Consider the following 19,446-nt stretch of genomic DNA (forward strand, 5'->3'; position numbering starts at 1 on the left):
GGCTATGAAACCTTATTTTTCTCTCCAAGTCAGAGCTAAATGCAGACACATATCCAGCAGAGGTGAGTTGGCTGTGCCTCATCTAGGGACCTGTGCTCTGTGGGGTCATATCACTTACAGAGTAAGAAGAAAAGAAAGAACTTCTTAGCTGGGATGAGGATGGAGAGGCAGCCTGGAGCTGCCCCCTTAAGGTAGAGAGTAAGAGGACAGCCAGCAGCCTCAAGGCTGCCCTCTGGTGGCCCTCTCGGGTAGTCAGGGACTTGAGCACCAGCCTACACTGTGGTCTGATCCGTTCACTGGACAGGTTTTTTGTAAGATATCATTAGACACCCCATCTTTGCCTTGTATGTGGCTACACCATTTAGATACGAACAATAAAAATGGAGCATGGCCTTTTCCTGAACCAGGCAGGTTGCACATACTGGAATTTCTTTCAATTCCAGGTTTGTTATTTTAAATTTGGCTAGGAAATAGATCTCCTACCTTTTTATTTAAATAAGCATCCACTAAACAGCTCTGTGTCCTTCATCTTCGTATCAACTGTGATGACGGTAAGTACAGACAAGGTGCACAGCACGGGAAAGACCCAGGCTTTCCCATGTCATATCTCCGTCTACACGGCCGGAAGAAGCTGCACCCAGCAGACCTGGAGCGTCACTAAGGCTGCTCACTCAGCACGCACCACTCTCTGTGAGTGAAGAGCCTACGTTGTGCTTGTTTCCGGAATTCTCTCCCATGTGACGTACAGACGAAGAGTGACTGTTCCTTTCATGGTCAGGAGCGTGGTCGCTGTCATCATCAGCATGTGTTCCTGATCTCATGGGGCTTACACATGCTAGATGTTCAATAAACGTTTGCTCAGTACATTAGTGTGCACAAGATGGGAATCCAACAAATGCTGGGTAAGTGAGGGAATGAAGAAATGAGTTTCCAGCTTCCGGCTCTCTACCTCAGCACAACACAGTTGTAGCTCTGTTTCTTTTTTGTGCAGCCTTCCTTTGACTCTCTGGGAAGATATGTCTTTGCCTCAAAAGCAGACCCTACCAAAGCCTCAGATGCCTCCCACCCAGTCTCCCACGAGCTATCTCATAGGCTCCCTCTTTTTCCCCCTCTCCTCAGTTTCCCCCCTTCCAGCTGTGAGCACCATGCCCCTGGTCCATCGAAGGTTCCATTCCCTCTACCTACTTCCAGCAGGGCCAAGATGAGGGTGAGGCAAGAGAAATGCCCCGGACACAAATATTGAAGAGGGAGTCATCTTCGGGGCTGTGCATGCATGAGAGTGTCCTCTGGGGCAGGTTAAAGTACATCCATTTCACACATGCAGGCACTGCCTCAAACCCAGTCTTCATCACATGGCAGCACCACTGCCCAAGCTGGCTGCCAAGGGAGGGGTGCACATGGGCTCCCCCGCCCAGGGCAGCCTTTGGGGCTGGAATGGTGTCAGCTGGCAGATGGTGCAGGCAGCTGGTCCACCCTATGGGAACCGTGCCGGTGAAGGTAGACACAAAGACGGGGCTCAGGTGGGGTTCTACCTGGGGTTCTCCCTCAGCCCCATCCTGCACAGCCCCCTGGAAGTGGTGCCCAGAGGCCCACCCACCCTCCAGCAACACTCCGCCCTCTTCCCTCACCCCTGCCTTCCAAAAGCCCGCTGAAGGCCCCTCCTTCCTGCCTGGTGCTCTTCCTCTGCCTCCTTCTCTGCCAGCTCCCTTCTCTCCCCAGGCATCTCACCTTTTCTTTTCCCTTCTCCACTTCTCCCCACCCCAGGAGAAACAAGGCCGCATTCTGCCCTCAGGCCAGTCCAAGGAACAAGGACGAGTGTGAGTGGACAGACGCAGGGCATCACTTCGATCACCCTTCACACCCCATCAAATTCCACCCAGCCCGATTCTCTGCACCACGCTGCTCTCAGGGCTAAGGATTGAGCTCAGATGCTGGTTTGGCCACATTTTACACCTGCTCGCCACTACCCCCACCCCAGCCCGCAGGGAAGGTGGGCTAATGGCAGGTGCAGGCCACTCTGCCTGGCAGATGGGGCTACTACTGCACCTGCCAGGGCTGCGGCAGAGGCAGACTCCATGGCTCCGGGCTTCCCAGAAAGGCCCCAGGGAGGCTGAGCGCAGCCCCCCGCTGCCAGCTTCTCTCTTAATTAAGGAATGTGCGGAGTGGCCCCTTTGAACTTACTAGCTAATTTACTCCATGCACTCCCCCTGTGGCTGGGTAATTAATGTGGTCTGAACCAGTAATTAGCCCTGGGAGGGGTGGGGGAACCTGCCACCGCAGACTTAACCCTTCCTGTGCCTTCGTCAGTCCATTCTTCTCCAGCTGTCACACGGCTGCTGGAAGTTTTTCTTTTGGGGGAAGTGGGTGGGATATTTTCAGGCCCTCACCCAACCTCCCCCTCCCCACTTTCTCAGCCTCCCTGAAATTCCCCTAAAGGAAAAGGGCTGGGGTGGTGCATAGAAGATCGCAACTCATTTCCTGCTTGGATGGACCACTATGGACCACCCTTTCTGCTGAGAGGCAGTGTGACTGCCCACTGTCTCCTCCAAAGGAATTCAGCATCCGTATTCCCAGCATTCACACACCAGCCAGACTCCTGCATTCCATGGCCACCCCAGACCTGGCCTTGACATTTCAGAATCATTCAATCCACTTCAACACATGCTTGAAGGGTACCACCTCATGGAAATCCTGTCCTTGGTGATATACAGGGTGCAGAAATGAAGGGGGTCTGATCCCCGCCCTCAGGAACTGGGAGAAGAGAGTTGAAGCAGGGTTGCTGGCACCTCAACACTCCTTTACCTGCATTTGCCCAGCTCTCCCTTCTTCCCTCTCTCTGGCCACTTAGTAACAATGGTTAATTTTTTTGAGTGCTGATTGTCAACTGAAATTAAAATGCACAATGTGAGTTTCCTTTTTATTTGGGGACTTACAGAGGACTAGAGCCTGGGACACAGCCTCTCAGATAGCTCTGAGGAACTGCTCTGAAGAGGTTAGGGGGAGGTCAGCATACAGTGATTTTGGAGAAAGAGTCCATGCAATTAAGCACACATTTTGGTAGAAGGTTACTGCTTGTCACAAGGCACAGCTATCCTAGTCAATGATTTTAGTGCTTTTATAAGTATGGGAAGATGCAAGAAATTGGGTTCATAAAATATCTGAGGGTCTGTTCTGCCTGTTTTCCCAGAGCACAGAAGTCCTCATCCTGATCGTCATCCTGAATTCCTTTCAGGGTGTACTGTAGGTCAGCAACTGCAGTAGCCAATAACTTGTAGAACTGGATAGTGGGCCACATTCTTTATTTTACCTGACTATGCACCAGACCCTATTTTAAGTGGTTTCACCCTTACGGCACCACGGAGAGGTAGATACTGTTATTAATCTCCGTTTCGTGCATGAAGATGCCCAACACAGAGCAGCCACTTTGCTCAAGGTTTCACAGCCAAGACCTGAACCCAAGAAGCTTGACCCCAGAGCTTGAGTTCTTAAGTCCTACCCTCACCCTCATCTGTTTATATCCTAAGGCTCACCTCAAACACTACCCCCTCCATGAGGCCCACCTGGCCTCCTAGCCCCCCAGCTGGCTCCCACCCATCCACCCTCGGGCTCCCATAGCATCCCATGCACGCAGCTGGCATTGCTCTGACCGCACTGATTGTAATTACTGGGTTACATGTCTGTCTTCTCATCTAAACTGCAGACTCCTTGAGAGCAGAGGCTGTGCCCTTCATCTTTGTTTCCCCAGCACCTGACATGTAAGTAGATGATCAATAAATATCTGACACATGGATGATGGAATTGACAGTGGAGTCATAGATCAGTCCTCTCCCTTGGCCTCTGTGTCCCATAGGTGGGTGGTGTCCAAGTTCTGTCACAACTCCAGCTCTGCCCCTTTCTCTCTAGAGAGTTCCTTTCTACTCCAGTCAGGACAATCACAATAGCTGCTACCCAGACCTCCCTGCCTCTTTTTTCTCTCCCAATCAGCCCTGCACGCTGTCCTCCCACTAGCAAGTTAGCCCAAAATGGACAGCAGCCCCCTCCCTCCAAGCAGTGCTTCTCAGAGCCCTCCCTCCATTCACTAGCTCAGAATCACCCGGAGTGCAGTGCTTGTTAAAACTACAGGTTCCTGAGCCCCAGCCCAGCCCCACTGAACCAGAATCCCTGAGAATCCAAGTTTTCAGCACAGGTGAGAGTTGCTGGCCTCCAGAGTAAAAGCCTAAACTTAACCTAGTACTCAAGGACCCCATAATCTGACCCCCAGCCTCCCTTTCCATTTTACCCAAGGCAGCCCTAAAGGATTCCTCCCTCTGCTCCTTCATTGTCTCTGGAGCCCACACGGGACCTCCCCACTGCCAAGCTTTACGCTGCTTTCCCCTCATGCTCAGAGCCCACCCCCAACCTCTGGCCCTCCCTGTTTTCTCAGCCTATCCAAATCATGTCCATCTTCAAGATGCAGCTCAACTTCCACCTTTTAAGGAAGTGTCCCCTGCCCACATCCACAGAGACCTCTTCCCGTGCCCTCCTGCAGCGTGGACCGTCTGTGCGGCTCTTTTGCACAGAGCCGTGTCTGTCTGTCGTGGGCCTTCCCTTCCCAGGCATATCTTGTTCCTACAATTTGGTGGTGAGTAACTGGAGGGCAGGAAGCCTGTTCTGGAAGCCTCCTGCTCACCTGCCACCACATCTGCCTCGTTCCCAGCTGGGTCCAGGGCAGAGCGTTCAGCTTGACTGACAGGTCAGAAGCTCTGCAGGACTAGACACCACAAGCCACACTCAGGAAGCTCGGAGATGTTCCTTATCTTCTCGCAAAGCCTTCCCTGACTAAAGAAACCAAGTTACCGCCAAGTGAGAAGAGAAACGGAGTTAGGATGGAGCGACTGGCAAAAAGGACCACACTCGGAAGACTGAAGCTCAGCTCATAGCTCTGCTTCTCTGTGACCTCCGAAAGGTGCTAACCTCACTCTGGTTTGCAAACTCCCCCAGCTCTAACAGGGTGATAATCAGATCCTCTCAGAGGAGAGTTGTAGGGCTTCCAGGAAGCAAAATATGCAGCAATCTCTAGAATTCACACCCTGGTTTAACAAATGTTCATTAAGCATCCATGACATGCCCAGCACCGAGGGGTAAACAGAAATGAATATGAGACCTTGGCAACAAACAGTCTGTGGAGATGAGAAAACTGTTGCGAAACAGTGTGCTAAGAGTTATGACAGAGGAACGGGCACGCCCTGGGCACGCAGAAAGGAAGGTTCCTCATGCTGCCTGTGGTCAGGAAGCCTGGAATGGGAGTCCGGCCAGCTGCATAGCCATGCCACATCCAGAAGGATGAATGGAACAAGTACAATGAATGGAAGTGTGGAATTGGCAGTTCTGAGAAGAGGCAGTCCTGGCTTGGCGTGGCTGGAGAGCGGAATGGACGTAGGACGGCGGGCTGGAGAAGCAGGCTGGAGTTGGACTTAGGAGAACCTTGTATGCTAAGCCAAGAGTTTAGTCTTTATCCTGAGGGCAGTGGGAGGCTGCAGAAGAATTTTAAGCAGAGAAGTGATGATGGGAATCGCAGTTTAGAGGGCTCTCTGTGTTGACAACAGGAAAGGCAGGGGGCAGCCGGGCAGAGTGGGATGTGGGGATGCCCGGTGGGAGTCAGCAAGGAGGATGTGGGCTTGTGCGGGGGGTGCTTGCCATCTGCATTGGCCAACCATAGGCATTTGAAAGAGGCTGACTTACAAGAATCAGCTCCTGAAAGAGCCCAGCCAGACCCGAGGCCAACTTCCACTTTCCTCTGGATATTTTCACTTTCAGGGCGTCCTGTTCTGAGTCAACATTCCTCCTTCTAAACATGGGACTTTCCAGAAGGACCACAGCTCCTTCCATGCATCCGCTTGACCTGGGATGTTCTGGATTTGGCTGTCGAGCGACTTTGCCTGCCTCTCCGAAGTATGGCCGTGTGGTACCTGTGGAGTCTCCTTCTCTGGGAAGGTAAGTGGGGCAGGCGGTTGGCCTGGCCTCAGAGAGCTGAAGTCCCTTCCCCAGGCATCTGGGCAGGATCCTCTCCCCAACCCAAGTGAGGACCCAGGAGCTGTGGAGGGGTAGGGAAGACTGAAGCAAGTTCTTGGGCAACCTTAAAAGCTAGGCAGAGGCAAAGAGATGCAGGATCCTGGATAGAAGGATGGCAGCACGAGGAGCCTCCATGCCCCTGAGACACAAGCTGTTTTGTGGCCCAGGGAGGTTAAAACTGAGGCTGGTGGTACCATTGGTTTTGAAAGAGATGGTCGTGAGAATGTGAGGGTCTGGCAGTGTTAACACATGCAAATTCTAAATGTGGTTTGGGGAGAGCAGGGGCGGGCAGGGCTCTTACAATCTGAGGATGTCTTTCCAACAGCCTGTGGGGGAGCTCAGACTCCTCCCTGCAGGTCTGTGGAAGTGGACATTGAGGAGGGATGAGAGACAAAAGCAAGTTAATATACTGCCTGTGGACTTGGGGTGGTCGATAGCAGTGTGATGTCAGAAGAGACAAATCAGGTCTCTTCAACACTGGGCAACACCCCCCCCCCATCCTGTCCGATGCCTGAGTTCCCTCCCTTGGTTAGCAAGTGGTCAGTATGACAAGGGCCAGCGCTGCTAGGCCAGGGGATGGGAGCCATGGGGTGTGGCAAATACTCAGACACTTTTGTTTGTGTCAGAAACTCATAGGGGCTTCAAGATGATTTTGTCCGGTGTCCCCACCTGAGTTCCTGGCTCCAAAAGTCTGCAGATTTCAACATTTCTAAACATGTGAAGGAAATCCTGCCAAAAAGAGGGAATCTGTTTGGTTCACAAATCTTTCAAATCTGTGGACATGGGAAGCAAAAATAATTTTTCTGAATGGTAAAAGGGATGAGTACCACTGGTTGAATGCACCCCCTTGCTTTACAAATGGGACAATGGAAGCGTTTAGGGGGAAGAGGTATGCTGAAGATTGCACAGCTTGTTCGTGGCAGAGCCAGGGCAGGATAGAACAGGAGTCTTGATTGACATCCAGCGCTATGCTCTCTTTACATCTCCACTGTGCCTTAACCCTGAAGCCATCCCCAGTTAGGACTGAGATGACTGGGGCTGGTAGGGCAGTGAGACAGACAGGAGACTGGAGTTACCAGCGGCTGGCTGAGTGATCATCCAGAACCCAGCTCCCTAACCAAACTCCCAGCACTTGGGTGTGTTCTCCATCTGCTTTTATTCTGCCCTGAACCCCCGTGCCCACCACTGTGCTGGGTACAAGGGAAGTCCTCAGCCAATTTTGTCATGCATTAAGTGTATCTGCCGAGTTTCTCCTACATCCTGCTCCTAAACTGTGCTGGGCACAGGGAGTACAAACATGAAAAGAGGAGCTCATGGTCTCATGGGACTCATAAACAAGTGGTCACAATAGAGGGATAGGAGCATTTGTAGTGGTGATCCCAGCCCGCTGTGGGAACACAGAGAGAGTTTGTAACCTGCAGTGACAGATGGCAGAGTCCAGGGGAGGCAGTGATGCTTCAAGGAGGAGCAGAAGTTAGTCAGCAAAGGAGTCAGAGGGGCACTTCAAGCAGAAGTGTCACCCACACAGGTCACACTGAATATGTTCCCAGCAAAACAGCCTCTTGACACCTCACCCCCATTCTGTTTCTCCTCCTGTTCTGGATCACAGAGAATGGCATCCAGTGGGTCCCAAGGACCTGGGAGCCATCCTTGACTCCGCGCGCCCTCACTCCCCAGATCTAGTCTGTTACCAGATCCCACTGACTACACACAGTAACCTCTCCATTCCTCCCACTTCCGCCTGTCTCAGCTGCTCCCTTCCTCAGTACAAGTTTCCATTGTACTTCCAGTACAAGTACAATCCCACTCTCCTTGGGGTGAACAGACGCAGCCTCAGTCTTGCCCCACCTCCCGTGCAGCCTGCACACCTCTGCTGGAGCTGTCTTTCTAACCACGGATCTAATCACGTCACTCTCTTACTTAAAGACTATCCAAGGCCCCCCCGTCACTCTAAGGATAAAGCCCAAACTCCAAAGTTGCTTTTAGGGCCCTGCAGGATCTGGCTCCCGCAGACTCTGCAGTGCTATTTCTTACCTCCTCTGCGGAGAACTACTTTCAGTTCCCCACGGCGCACCGAGCTCTCTCACCGTCCGGGCCTTTGTGTGTGCTGCCCACTCAGTCTCTAACACTTCCCCATCCCCACTCCAGGCCGCCCTCTGCTTGGCCTGGTTGATTTCCATTCCTCTTTCCAGGTCTCAGCTTAACCTTTTCTTCTCTGAGTCCCTCAAGGCCTGGCAAGGTCACCCTATCAGCCTACCTGTGTTCTCCCAGGGCACCCCTTGTTGCCATCATGGTAAATTGCTGTCTTAAGAGTCTGAGCTCCATGAGCGCAGGGACTGGATTCCCTTCCTCACTGTTTTATTCCCAGTCCCTGGCGCGGGGCACCCTCAGCTTGGGTGGAGGGAGTGTGGAGAGAAGGGGCCTCCCTTGCTCCGCAGCAGCTCAGCTGCATGCAGGAGAGAGATGAGGAGGCTGGGGCAGGCAGAGTGATGGGGTTCTGTCCTTTCAGCACTACTTCCCTTCGTTGTCACCGGTGCCCAAGTTCAGGGCCAGGTGGGGGGTTCGGCGCTGCTGGTGGCAGAGCGCCCTCCCGGCTTCCAAATCCGAGAGGCCATCTGGAGATCCCTCTGGCCTTCAGAGGAGCTCCTGGCCACGTTTTTCCGGGGGTCTCTGGAGACGCTGTACCACTCCCGCTTCCTGGGCCGAGCCCAGCTGCACAGCAACCTCAGCTTGGAGCTGCGGCCGCTGGAGTCTGGAGACAGCGGCAACTTCTCCGTGCTGCTGGTGGACAAGGAAGGTCGAGCCTGGACCCAGACCCTGCAGCTCAAGGTGTATGGTGAGTGCGCCTGACTCAGGCTCTCTGCCCCACCTCCTCCCACAAAGCTCCGGAAAGGCATCCTGCGTCCTGGAAACTGGGGAGAGCTGGGCTCTAGAAACCTGTGGCCTCTGACCTCATGGCTGATTCAGGGAACAGCTGCTTCCCCACAGCCACAGGTAAGAAAACTCCTCGGGTTCTCCCAGGTGAGCTTCTGGCTGGGGCAGCCAGGCTTTTCCGCCCTACAGCCCTGGTCTGAACTCTAGCTTGGTCTTTTCTTATCTCAGTGGCCTTGGACACAATACTTACTCCCTGACATTGACCTTTCTCACTTGTAAAACCTGTATAGTAATATTACCATGAAAATGCCAATAAAGGTAAAATCAGTGGCATTTGAGAAGCATCTGGGATACAGGCTGGCCTAGACATCATCAATTCTAAGATAACAGGTTATAAGACGTGCCATTATTTTATGCACCACCAAAAAGAAAAATAAATATTGCAAATAAACTATGACACAATGATTTTAATTTAAAAATTCATTGTAACTAAAGTATAGAATTTTTATGTCATATTTCTTAAAAGAGCTCTTTTAGATGTATTGAGAGATTTTAAATTTACATCATTCATGGGTGTTCTCTGTTATTTGTTATTGCAAAATAAACCATCCCCAAACTTACTGGTTAAAAACAACAAATATTTTTGTTTCTCACAAGTCTGACTTGGCAGGGCTCAGCTGAGCAGATCCTCTGTTCTACATAGGTTTGTTAGGGTCATTCATAAAGCTGCTCTCAGTACCTCAGCTGGGGTGACTGAATTCACTGGAGGCTGGATGGGTCTTTCTTTCCAGCAACTTCACCTCCACCTCTGTCATAACCAGCACCTCCACAACCACCGCCACCACCCCCACCATCACCACCTCCACCGCCACCACCCTCACCATCACCTGCCCCACCATCACCACCTCCACCTCCACCACCCCCTCCATCACCTGCACCACCATCACCACCACCACCTCCACCACCCCCACCATCACCTGCACCACCATCACCACCACCACCTCCACCACCCCCTCCATCACCTGCACCACCATCACCACCACCACCTCCACCACCCCCTCCATCACCTGCACCACCATCACCACCACCACCTCCACCACCCCCTCCATCACCTGCACCACCATCACCACCACCACCTCCACCACCCCCTCCATCACCTGCACCACCATCACCACCACCACCTCCACCACCCCCACCATCACCTGCACCACCATCACCACCACCACCTCCACCACCCCCTCCATCACCTGCACCACCATCACCACCTTCACCTCCACCACCCCCACCATCACCTGCACACCATCACCACCTCCACCACCGCCACCCCCTCCATCACCTGCACCACCATCACCACCACCACCTCTACCACCCCCACCATCACCACCACCACCTCCAGCACCCCCTCCATCACCTGCACCACCATCACCACCTCCACTGCCGCCACCCCCTCCATCACCTGTACCATCATCACCACCACCACCTCCACCACCCCTACCATCACCTGCACCACCATCACCACCTCCACCTCCACCACCTCCACCATCACCTGCACCACCATCACCACCTCCACCTCCACCACCCCCACCATCACCTACACTACCTTCACCACCCCCACCATCACCTGCACCACCATCACCACCTATGCTTCTACCACTGCCACCGTATTTCTGCTGGTAAAGATAAAGTGGCCTTTGAGCTCCTATTCATCTATCTAGTGGCTTGGAAAAGATATGTCAGTGACCCCTATTTCAGTAAAACCTCAGAAATTGGGATAGAATAAGGGGTAGGAAAAGGTGCAAATTTAAGAATGGAGAGTAGGGGTGATAGCTGGGCAGAGCAAAACACTGAGGGAGAGAAAGGCAGTAGCAAACCGGAAAGAGAGAGACCCTCCCACACCTAGAGGGAGATAACTGGCTCGTCACTTAGGTGAGCCACACGGGCTGCCAGTGTACAATTAAATGTGTGTCCTTTTGGGTGCACACGACCCTGATCCGTGTTGCACGGCTTGGCAAGCAGAGTGCTGGCTGGAATTCAGCACCCACCTCTCACCTGTTACCCCCTGAGCCCAGCGCCCTTGCACAGTGAACAGCCTTCACAACCACACAGGCAGCTAGGGAGGCTCTCCCCCGTTCTGAGTCTCAGCTGCCACATATGTGAAATGAGGACGTTGAATGTGATAATACATGCAGCGCCCACACCACTAAGCTCTAAAATGCCTTGTTCTCAGCATCTGAATTACAGATTTTAAGGAAATTGCTGTTTTATTGCTTCCAAATACGTAGCGTGATTAGAACTAATTGCACAAAGCTGCCAAGCAGCCGTCCTTAGGAGCTCTGCTTTGACAATAGATAAGAATGATTTGAATTAGCAGATCAGTTACTAGAAATGTCAATGGGTGTTTCTACTGTGCCTGATGGTGTTTGGAAGCAGCTTGTCCTCTTAAGTAGTGTAAATATCTCCCTCCCCTGTAATCTTTGTTTATACTATTAGTGCACCCAACAAATCTTTTCTTTTTTCATATCACAAATCCCACCAGATTGAGCTGGCATTAATGAGGTTTTACTCAGCTTAACGTTGGAATGCTCTCAGAGACTGAGCCCTCCCATTGTTGCCAGAATGCTCTCCCGCTGACCCACTTTGCCACGAGACTCATGATCTACTCATCAACTGATGTAGGAAAGGGCAGCCATGGTCTGGAATGCCAGGACACCAATTTGTCCAATGGCCCAAGTAGCTGAGCACCTTGAGAGCAAGGGTTATGGAGATAACAAGGCAGAGCCCCTACCTCCTGGTCTGCTCCTTCACAGAATTTTGCATCCTTGTAATAATTTTCTTAGTTATTCATCATCACTTGTTAGTATGTCTTCCTCACCAAACTCCAAAAGCTCCAAAAGTCCAGGAATGTGTTTGTTTTTGTGCCTACCTTAATAAACGTTTATTGTCTCTCTGACTGATGTATCATGTATCAGGGAAATTTGATGACAAGGGATACACAGAGTTCTCGGAGGGCTCAGAGCCATACCTGGAATATCAGAGAAGGCTTCATAATCAGAGCAGTAAGCAGTGTGTCCGAGCTGCGCCTTGGAGGATGAGTAGGAGTTTTCTAGGAGGGTGAGACGAGAAAAGCATATGTGTACAGCTGAGCCATATGAAAGATATGAAGAAGAGCATGACACGTTTGGGAGAACAGGAAATTAATTAAGATGGGTGGGGAAGATCAGCAGGAGGTACAGCTGGAGAGGTTGACATCAACCATTTAATGAAGGATTTTGAATACCAGACTTAGAAATTCAGCTTCCGTCCTGTGGGCAATGGGAGCCTGATGAGGCTTTAGAGCCAGAGTGGTCTAGTCAGAGGTGGCATCTAGCGCTGCGTGGATCCCAGAGCTGGAGCTATGGGCCCCGTTCAGCATCCCTATAACCCACACTGGCTCTGCTGTTCTTGCTCAGATGCAGTGCCCAGGCCCGAGGTACAAGTGTTCATTGCTGTATCAGGGGATGCTCAGCTCCCCAAGACCTGCCAAGTGTTCCTGTCCTGTTGGGCTCCCAACATCAGCGACATAACCTATAGCTGGCGACGGGAGGGAACCATCGACCTTGATATCAAGCCAGGTGGCCTCTTCGTGGACGGACAGGTGCTGAGTGTGTCACTGGGACCAGGTGACAAAGGTGTGGCCTATTCCTGCATTGTCTCAAACCCTGTCAGCTGGGACTTGGCCACAGTCACCCCCTGGGAGAGCTGCCATCGCCAGGCAGGTATGCCAAGGGCTGGGGACCGGTGGTTGAGGGATGGTGAAGCATGCAGTCCACCTGTGACCCCGCCCCCTCCATGTCCAGCTCCAGGGATGGCCTCCTACAAAGATGTGCTACTGGTGGTGGTGCCTGTCTTGCTGTTCCTGATCCTGGCTGGTCTCTCTGCCTGGCACTGGGGCCCCTGCTCAGGTAGGAGTCCTGCAGGGGCTGGGGGTGGGTGGAGGAGGTAGGTCTTCTGGGAAGGAGGGCCAAGTCTGAACCTCCTCCTATTTAGGCTTACCTCTCCCATGTCATCTCTTGGCCCTCTCCATCTAATAGTCTGGTCTCCAGTCAGACTGAAATACTTGAAGTTCCTTCAGCAGTTTTCAAAAGAGCTACTCTCTTATGTGCCTCTGCAGGCATTTGCACATTCTACTCTTTCTGTCTGGAACACATTTTCCATAACTTCCCACCCAACTCGCCTTCTTCATTTGGCTGTCACCTCCACCATCTTCAAGGTGTGCCCCCTCCAGGAAGCCTTCCCGACCTTCTCTCCCACACCCAGGCTGGGTTTGTGTCCTGCCTTGACTCTCCAGTGCTCATCTCAGTCACAGCACTTACTGCCCTCACTCTCCCACGGAGTTCTCAGGTCTTGAAAGACGAAAGCTGAGTCACCACCCCCTGACACCTAGCAAGGGTTCCTGGAACATAGCTGGTATCAATAAAGGTGTGTTGAGTGAAAATCTAGATGAATCCCAACTCCTTCTTGCCAACCATCCTAGGAAAGGCTCCCTGAGAGAAGCACCTCTCTGGTCAGGGACTGATAGGGCCTCCTTCCCCCAGGAGAAGAAGGAAGGGGACACTCAGAGGTCAAGCTGGGTTCTGAGCTCTCCATCCAGCTCCTGAAAGAGCTACCCCAGCTGACCTGGGCTTCGCGGACATGTCCATCCTAGGCTGTCTGGTTGATCCCAGGATGGAGAAAGTGGGTCAGCAAGGAGAAGGAGGCATAAGACTTCAGTGGATGTGTCCTAAAAGGCAAGAGTCTTGGCGCAGCCACTGAGCATGCAGCTGGGCCGGCTGGCTGGCTGGCTCCTGTATATTCTTTCCACAGGCAAGGGAGGGAGGAGGGAGCAGCTGAGGTCACACTCCACCTAGGGGCCTGTCTGCTCCTGAGAGGGTCTGACGTGGCCCTTTGCCTCAGACAGCCCCCAGGATTTGTGGTAAGAAGGTGGAAGCCAGGAAACGAGCAGCTTTTTGTTTTAACGGCTTTATTGGACTATAATTCACATACCATGTAATTCATGCATTTCAAGTGTGAAACTCAATGGCTTTTATTACAGTCACAGAGTTGTTCATCCATCACCACACTCAATTTGAGAACATTCTCATTACCCCAAAAAGAAATTCCCAAGCCCCTTAGCTATCACTCCCTAGTCCCCCTTTCCCTTCCAGACCCAGGCAGCCACTAATCTCCTTTCTGTCTCTAGACTGTCTCTTCTGGACAGTCTATCCTGTAAATGGAGTCATGCACTGTGTGATCCTTTGTGACTGACTTCTTTCACTTTGCCTAATGTTTTCAAGGCTCAGAAAAGAGCAGCTTTGGACACTGAGAAGGGTAGAGAGAATCCAACTACCTGGGATAGTGGAAAGGCTTTACCCAGGGCAACTGGAGGCTGGCCCTTGCCTCTGCCACATGGCTTCTGCCTAGTCATTTAACTGGGTCCATCCCAGCTCTAAGTTTCTATACCTTCTACAGCTAAACGCGTGCCATAATTGCAGAGAAAGGCTAGACATTAGGAAGAACTTCCTGTCCTTGAAGCATCTCCTTTTCCAGGGTCTTAGAAAACCAGGAGAGCTTTTCCTTGCCTGAGGAATACGCAAGGACAGTCAGAATTCAGAGGCCTTCGGTACAAACATTGGAGGGGTAACCTTCGTTCTGATCTCCTTGCCAGGGAAAAAGAAGAAAGATGTCTGTGCTGATGAAGTGGCTCCAGAGACAGAGAACCCCCTCGTGTAGGGTCTGCCATGAGCAATGCCTGGATCGTGAGGAAACCCACCGCCTAGCCACATGATGCTCTGGGATGTAGCTGGTACCTGGAAACCACCATGGGCCTCGTACCTCCTGTGATACTCCTGTACCACCTCTCAGGAACAGCCTGGGCAGCCGTCACACTGGGAGGGCAGGAAGCACTGACACAACCTTCCACACCTTCCCCCTTCCCTCTCCCCTGGTTGCATGTCCTGGCTCTGCTCTGGGCAGCATGGGCCCAGCAGGACATCCCCTCAAGGACACTGGAAGTTCTCCAGGATCCATAGATTGATTGTCCAGGGCACTCACTCCTCCACCACTGTTCATCAAGTATTGTTATGGATGGAATTTGTCCCCTTTAAATTCACATGTTGAAATCCTAACCCCCAGTATCTCAGGATATGACTGTGTTTGGAGATAGGGTCTTTAAAGAGATAATTGAGGTTAAATGAGGTCATTGAGATGGCGCTAATCCGATATGACTGGTGTCCTTATAAGAAGAGGGAGACACACCAGGAATGCACACACAGAGAGAAAAAGCCATGGAAGGACACAGAGAGAAGGAAGCCCTCTGCAAGCCAAGGAGAGAGGCCTTGGGAGAAACCAAACCTGCTAACATCTTGGTCTTGGACTTCCAGTTTCCAAGACTGAGAAAATAAATTTCTGTCGTTTAAGCCACCCATTCTGATATCTTGTTATGGCAGCCCTAGCAGACTAACACAACTATTAACCAACCAGCATCAAAGGATTACTTCCAGCCTGGGCCCTGGCCTCTAAAAGACATTAGACAATCACCCACTTTCAGCCCCAACCCAGCCCCTGTCATTTGAGACCCTGATGTTTCCCACAACCAAGAAATTATAAGAAAAGGTCTAGAACTTGATGAAGAAGAGACGTGGGGGTCAAGGGTTTCTCTTTCCGGCTTGAAGGACTTGCAAGTTCATGGTCCTCAAAGGTAATTTACAGTTCTAGACAATCAAGGGATGGTTGATATCTCATGGTTGGGATGGGTGCCATTTTGCCGGTAACATCTTTTTAATTGACATCTTCACCCTCAGCACTGACCATCATGCCTCCCACAGGAGCTGGAGTTGGCTTTGAGATTCTCTCCTCACTGTCTAGCACAGTGACCAGAAAAAGAGAGATTAAATTCCTCAGCCAACAGGAAGTTCTTGCACAACTTCAGGAAAATCAGCTCAGCTCAGGATGAGGGTCTCTGCCTGAGACTGAGAGAGGGAGGAGCCAGGAAAAGCTAAACAGAAGGGAAATTATGGAGGGAAAGGAGCTGAGGCATCCTAATATCTGCCACACTCATTTTCCGATGCAAGTGCAGAAGATCCACCCAAGTTCAAGGGACCCACCACTCAATGGGAAGATGTTCAAGGTCACTTTGAAAGGAGAGCATTTGGGATGGAAGGTATTATTGTGGCCATCTCTGCAAAACACAATCTGCCACTGAGCGATTCTGTCTTAAATAGCTCCAGAATATTGCCACTGGAAAAAATAATTGATGAGCTAAACTTACACTTAAGAATTAGTAGATAATATGGTCCAGCATTACTCCCTCCCAAGTGTAACTGGATTTTTTTCTAGGACCTCACTCAAGTCTTGATGATAGAGGAAGGAGGCATTGAAGAAACAGGGGTAGGCTTTGAAGTATTTTCCCAGGGCGGCTTCAATCCCTCCACCCAGGATGTCAGCCCTGTGCAAGGGGTTTCCGTCTTCTCCCCAGTTCCTGGGCAGTCACTTCACCTTGGACAAATGGTCAGCTCAGCTGGCCTCCAGATTCATATCGCCACTCCTCCACACGACTAGTCCTGGAATTTCCCTGCCTGCTGGCTCTGCTCAGAGGTTCCCTGCTGGCCACCTGACTTCGCCTAGTCCTTATGCCTCTCCTGCATCCACTTCTCTCCCATCACCTTCTTCCAAGTCCACCTGAACAGTGCACATGGCCACAGCAGCTAGTGCTGCTGCCACCTGTCATCAGAGGCGTTCCCCGGGCCTGGTCAATGAACCAGGCAAAACTGGCCTTAGTCTCTAAAACTGATGTGAAAGAGAAAGCCCAGGGTCTAGCAATGAGCCATGGTGGTTGAATGAGGGAAACACACACACACACACACATACACACACACCCCACTCCCCTTCTCTCTTGCCTTCATCTCCAGGGCCCCGCCTCAGATCAGAGCAGTTCTGGATGGGGTGGGACCCACAGTTCTCCTTCACGCGGTAACCCTTGGAGACTTCATGTAGATGGCGGTTTTGTTGTGTGGTACACCAGGACCTTTTGAACATATTCACGCTGCTCAAATCAACTGAGGTTCCCATCCCCAATGACTCATTTGTCCACTAGTGGACTAATTAACCCACCACAGCGTTCGTGTTGAAAAGCATTGGGATTGATGCTTTAAAAGTCACACAGGAACAAATATTGATTGAGTGTGCAGCATGCACTGGGTAGACTTCAGGGCACTGGGGACTCAGTAGTGAATAAAGCAATGTCCTTCCTTCATGGAGTTTATATTCTAGATAATATAAATAAGCAAGTAAGCACATGTCACATGTGGATACGTTCTACTAAGAAAGCTAAGGCGGAGTAAATGGCAAGAGAATGGTGTGTTGGGGAGAAGGGGTCTGTCTTAGATAAGGGGATCAGAGGACACCTCCTCCTGACAAGGTGACATGTGAACAGAAGCCCAGTGCAGTGGAGTGAGCCATGCAGTGGCTGGGCAAAGAGCGTTCCAGAGAGCAGAGGATGCAAAGGCCCTGACGGGGAGCATAGTTGGGGTTTATGAAGAGGAGAGCGGAGACCAGGGCAACTGGGCCAAAACAAAGAGGGTGGGGAAGGAAAGGGGAGGACCATAGTGATGGTCTGGGGCCACAGCACTTGGGACCTTGTGGTCTTCAGAACACCCCGTCCCTGGGGTTAGGGAAGCCAGGAGCGACCTCTTTTGTTTGAATGTCAGATTCCTCCCATAATGACCTTGGCACCATTAACTCCAGTGGGCTCACGGTCAGACCAGAATCCACTCCAAATCTGTGTTTGCTTTTCCTTGTTTTCATTATATCTCCTTTGAGCAAGAGCCTTTGTACCTGTCCTGTGTAAATACAAGAGCTGCTCGAGCAAAGGGGTCATGTGCCACAATGTCAGAGGAAATGGAGCGGGGAGGGTATCGCAAGAGAGAAGGGTTAGAAACAAATTTTCTCACCAGTGGAGCTATGAGCACCCAATGCCTCATTTCAAAAAACAAAATAACATTGGGGAGAGGAAAGGAGGGTGGGGCAAGATAAGGGTAGGGGATTAAGAAGTACAAACTACAGTGCATAAAATAAATAAGCTATAAGGATATATTGTATGGCACAGGGAATTAGAGCCATTATTTCAGAATAACTTTAAATGGAGTATAATCTATGAAATATTGAATTACTATTTTGTACACTTGAAACTAATATAACATTGTAAATCAACTATACTTCAATTTTAAAAATTGATAAATTAAAAAAAAACTGCTGCAAACATTAATGATATCTCTGGCAAATCTTCCTTCCATGTTTATCAAGAAGTAGCACCTGTTCAGTTCACCAGTACTTGGTTACTTACTGGTCTTCGGAGGAAGCACCACCTCCTTCCAGATTTGACTCCATGGCTCCCTGCATCCGTTCTGCATGCAGCTTGAAGGAGGGCCTCTAAACTATACAATATATCCCTAGATTCAGGAAAGTTTTAGTGGGCTGTGCACTGGTCAGCACGGGTCCCATCGGCCAGGAGGGGCAGGCTGATCACATGGGTAAAGAGTGGGGATAGGGGACTTCCCTGGTGGTCCAGTGGTTAAGATTCCGCCTTCCAGTGCAGGGGGTGTGGGTTCGATCCCTGGTCGGGGAGCTAAGATCCCACATGCCTCGCGGCCAAAAAACCAAAACATAAAACAGAAACCATATTGTAACAAATTCAATAAAGACTTTAAAAGTGGTCCACATCAAAAAAAATGTTAAAAAAAAAAAGAGTGGGGACACCCCCACTGCACGACTAGCCCAGGTCCAGTTCTGGGAGCCACACCTCCAGGGAGACGTTGGAAAACTCAGGTGTCCAGAAAAGAATGACCAGATGGTGAAAAGTCTGGAAACCTCATCATATGAGAAATGATTAAAGAAACTGGGCATGTTTAGCTGATAACAAAAAGCTCAGAAGGCCGTTGGTCCTCCAATATTTGAGGGGCTCTCACGTAAGCCCTACTGTGTAAGTGAGGCCAATGGAATATGTCTCTGTGAGGCAAATACTGACTCATATGAATAATAGGATCTTCAAGCTGGAAGGAGACTTTGTGGTTACTCGGTTCAAGTTTTTCATTTCTCAGGTGGAAGACCGAGGCCGGAAGAGACTGTTACTCCCTAGAATCACATAACTAGTCAGTGGCAGTCAATCAGAATTAGCTTTAGGTTATCTAAATCAACCCAACCCTTTACTCTGCCCCATACTCCCAGGGAAGAACTTAATAACAAAAGGAGAAATCCACATATGAAGTGTGCTCTTCCAATGAATGTGCTTAATCAGAAACCATCTCAGAGCAATACTATAGATCAGAGAATTTTCAGACTAGGTGGGAAGTTGCATTAGATCAGGAATGACAAATATGTGGTACATATATCCAGACATCCACCTTCCATGACCATGTCAAACATGGAGAACTAATTATGACACAATTTTCCCACTGAGTTCACAACGCTCAAGTAACTCTGACCAATTAATTGAAGCGGGACGCCAAG

At 50.8% G+C, this 19,446-nt stretch overlaps 1 protein-coding gene across 2 annotated transcripts; it reads left to right on the plus strand.

Annotated features, from left to right (window-relative positions):
* The first annotated feature begins 652 nt into the window (after positions 1–652).
* Positions 653–15,096, plus strand: SLAMF8 (SLAM family member 8). 2 transcript variants are annotated; one of them, XM_036843265.1, is made up of 6 exons: positions 653–902; positions 3,701–5,973; positions 8,561–8,887; positions 12,375–12,680; positions 12,762–12,866; positions 14,609–15,096. In XM_036843265.1, the coding sequence occupies exons 2-6, from the start codon at positions 5,934–5,936 to the stop codon at positions 14,671–14,673; spliced, it is 843 nt and encodes a 280-aa protein (XP_036699160.1). In that variant the 5' UTR covers positions 653–902; positions 3,701–5,933; the 3' UTR covers positions 14,674–15,096. The 2 variants fall into 2 exon arrangements, with proteins under 2 accessions (XP_036699160.1, XP_036699151.1); XM_036843256.1 differs by lacking the exon at positions 653–902 and having other exon boundaries at positions 2,891–5,973.
* The last annotated feature ends 4,350 nt before the right edge of the window (positions 15,097–19,446 follow it).

This window comes from Balaenoptera musculus, chromosome 1 (genome assembly GCF_009873245.2).
Source record: "Balaenoptera musculus isolate JJ_BM4_2016_0621 chromosome 1, mBalMus1.pri.v3, whole genome shotgun sequence".
NCBI classification, from domain to species: Eukaryota; Metazoa; Chordata; class Mammalia; order Artiodactyla; family Balaenopteridae; genus Balaenoptera; species Balaenoptera musculus.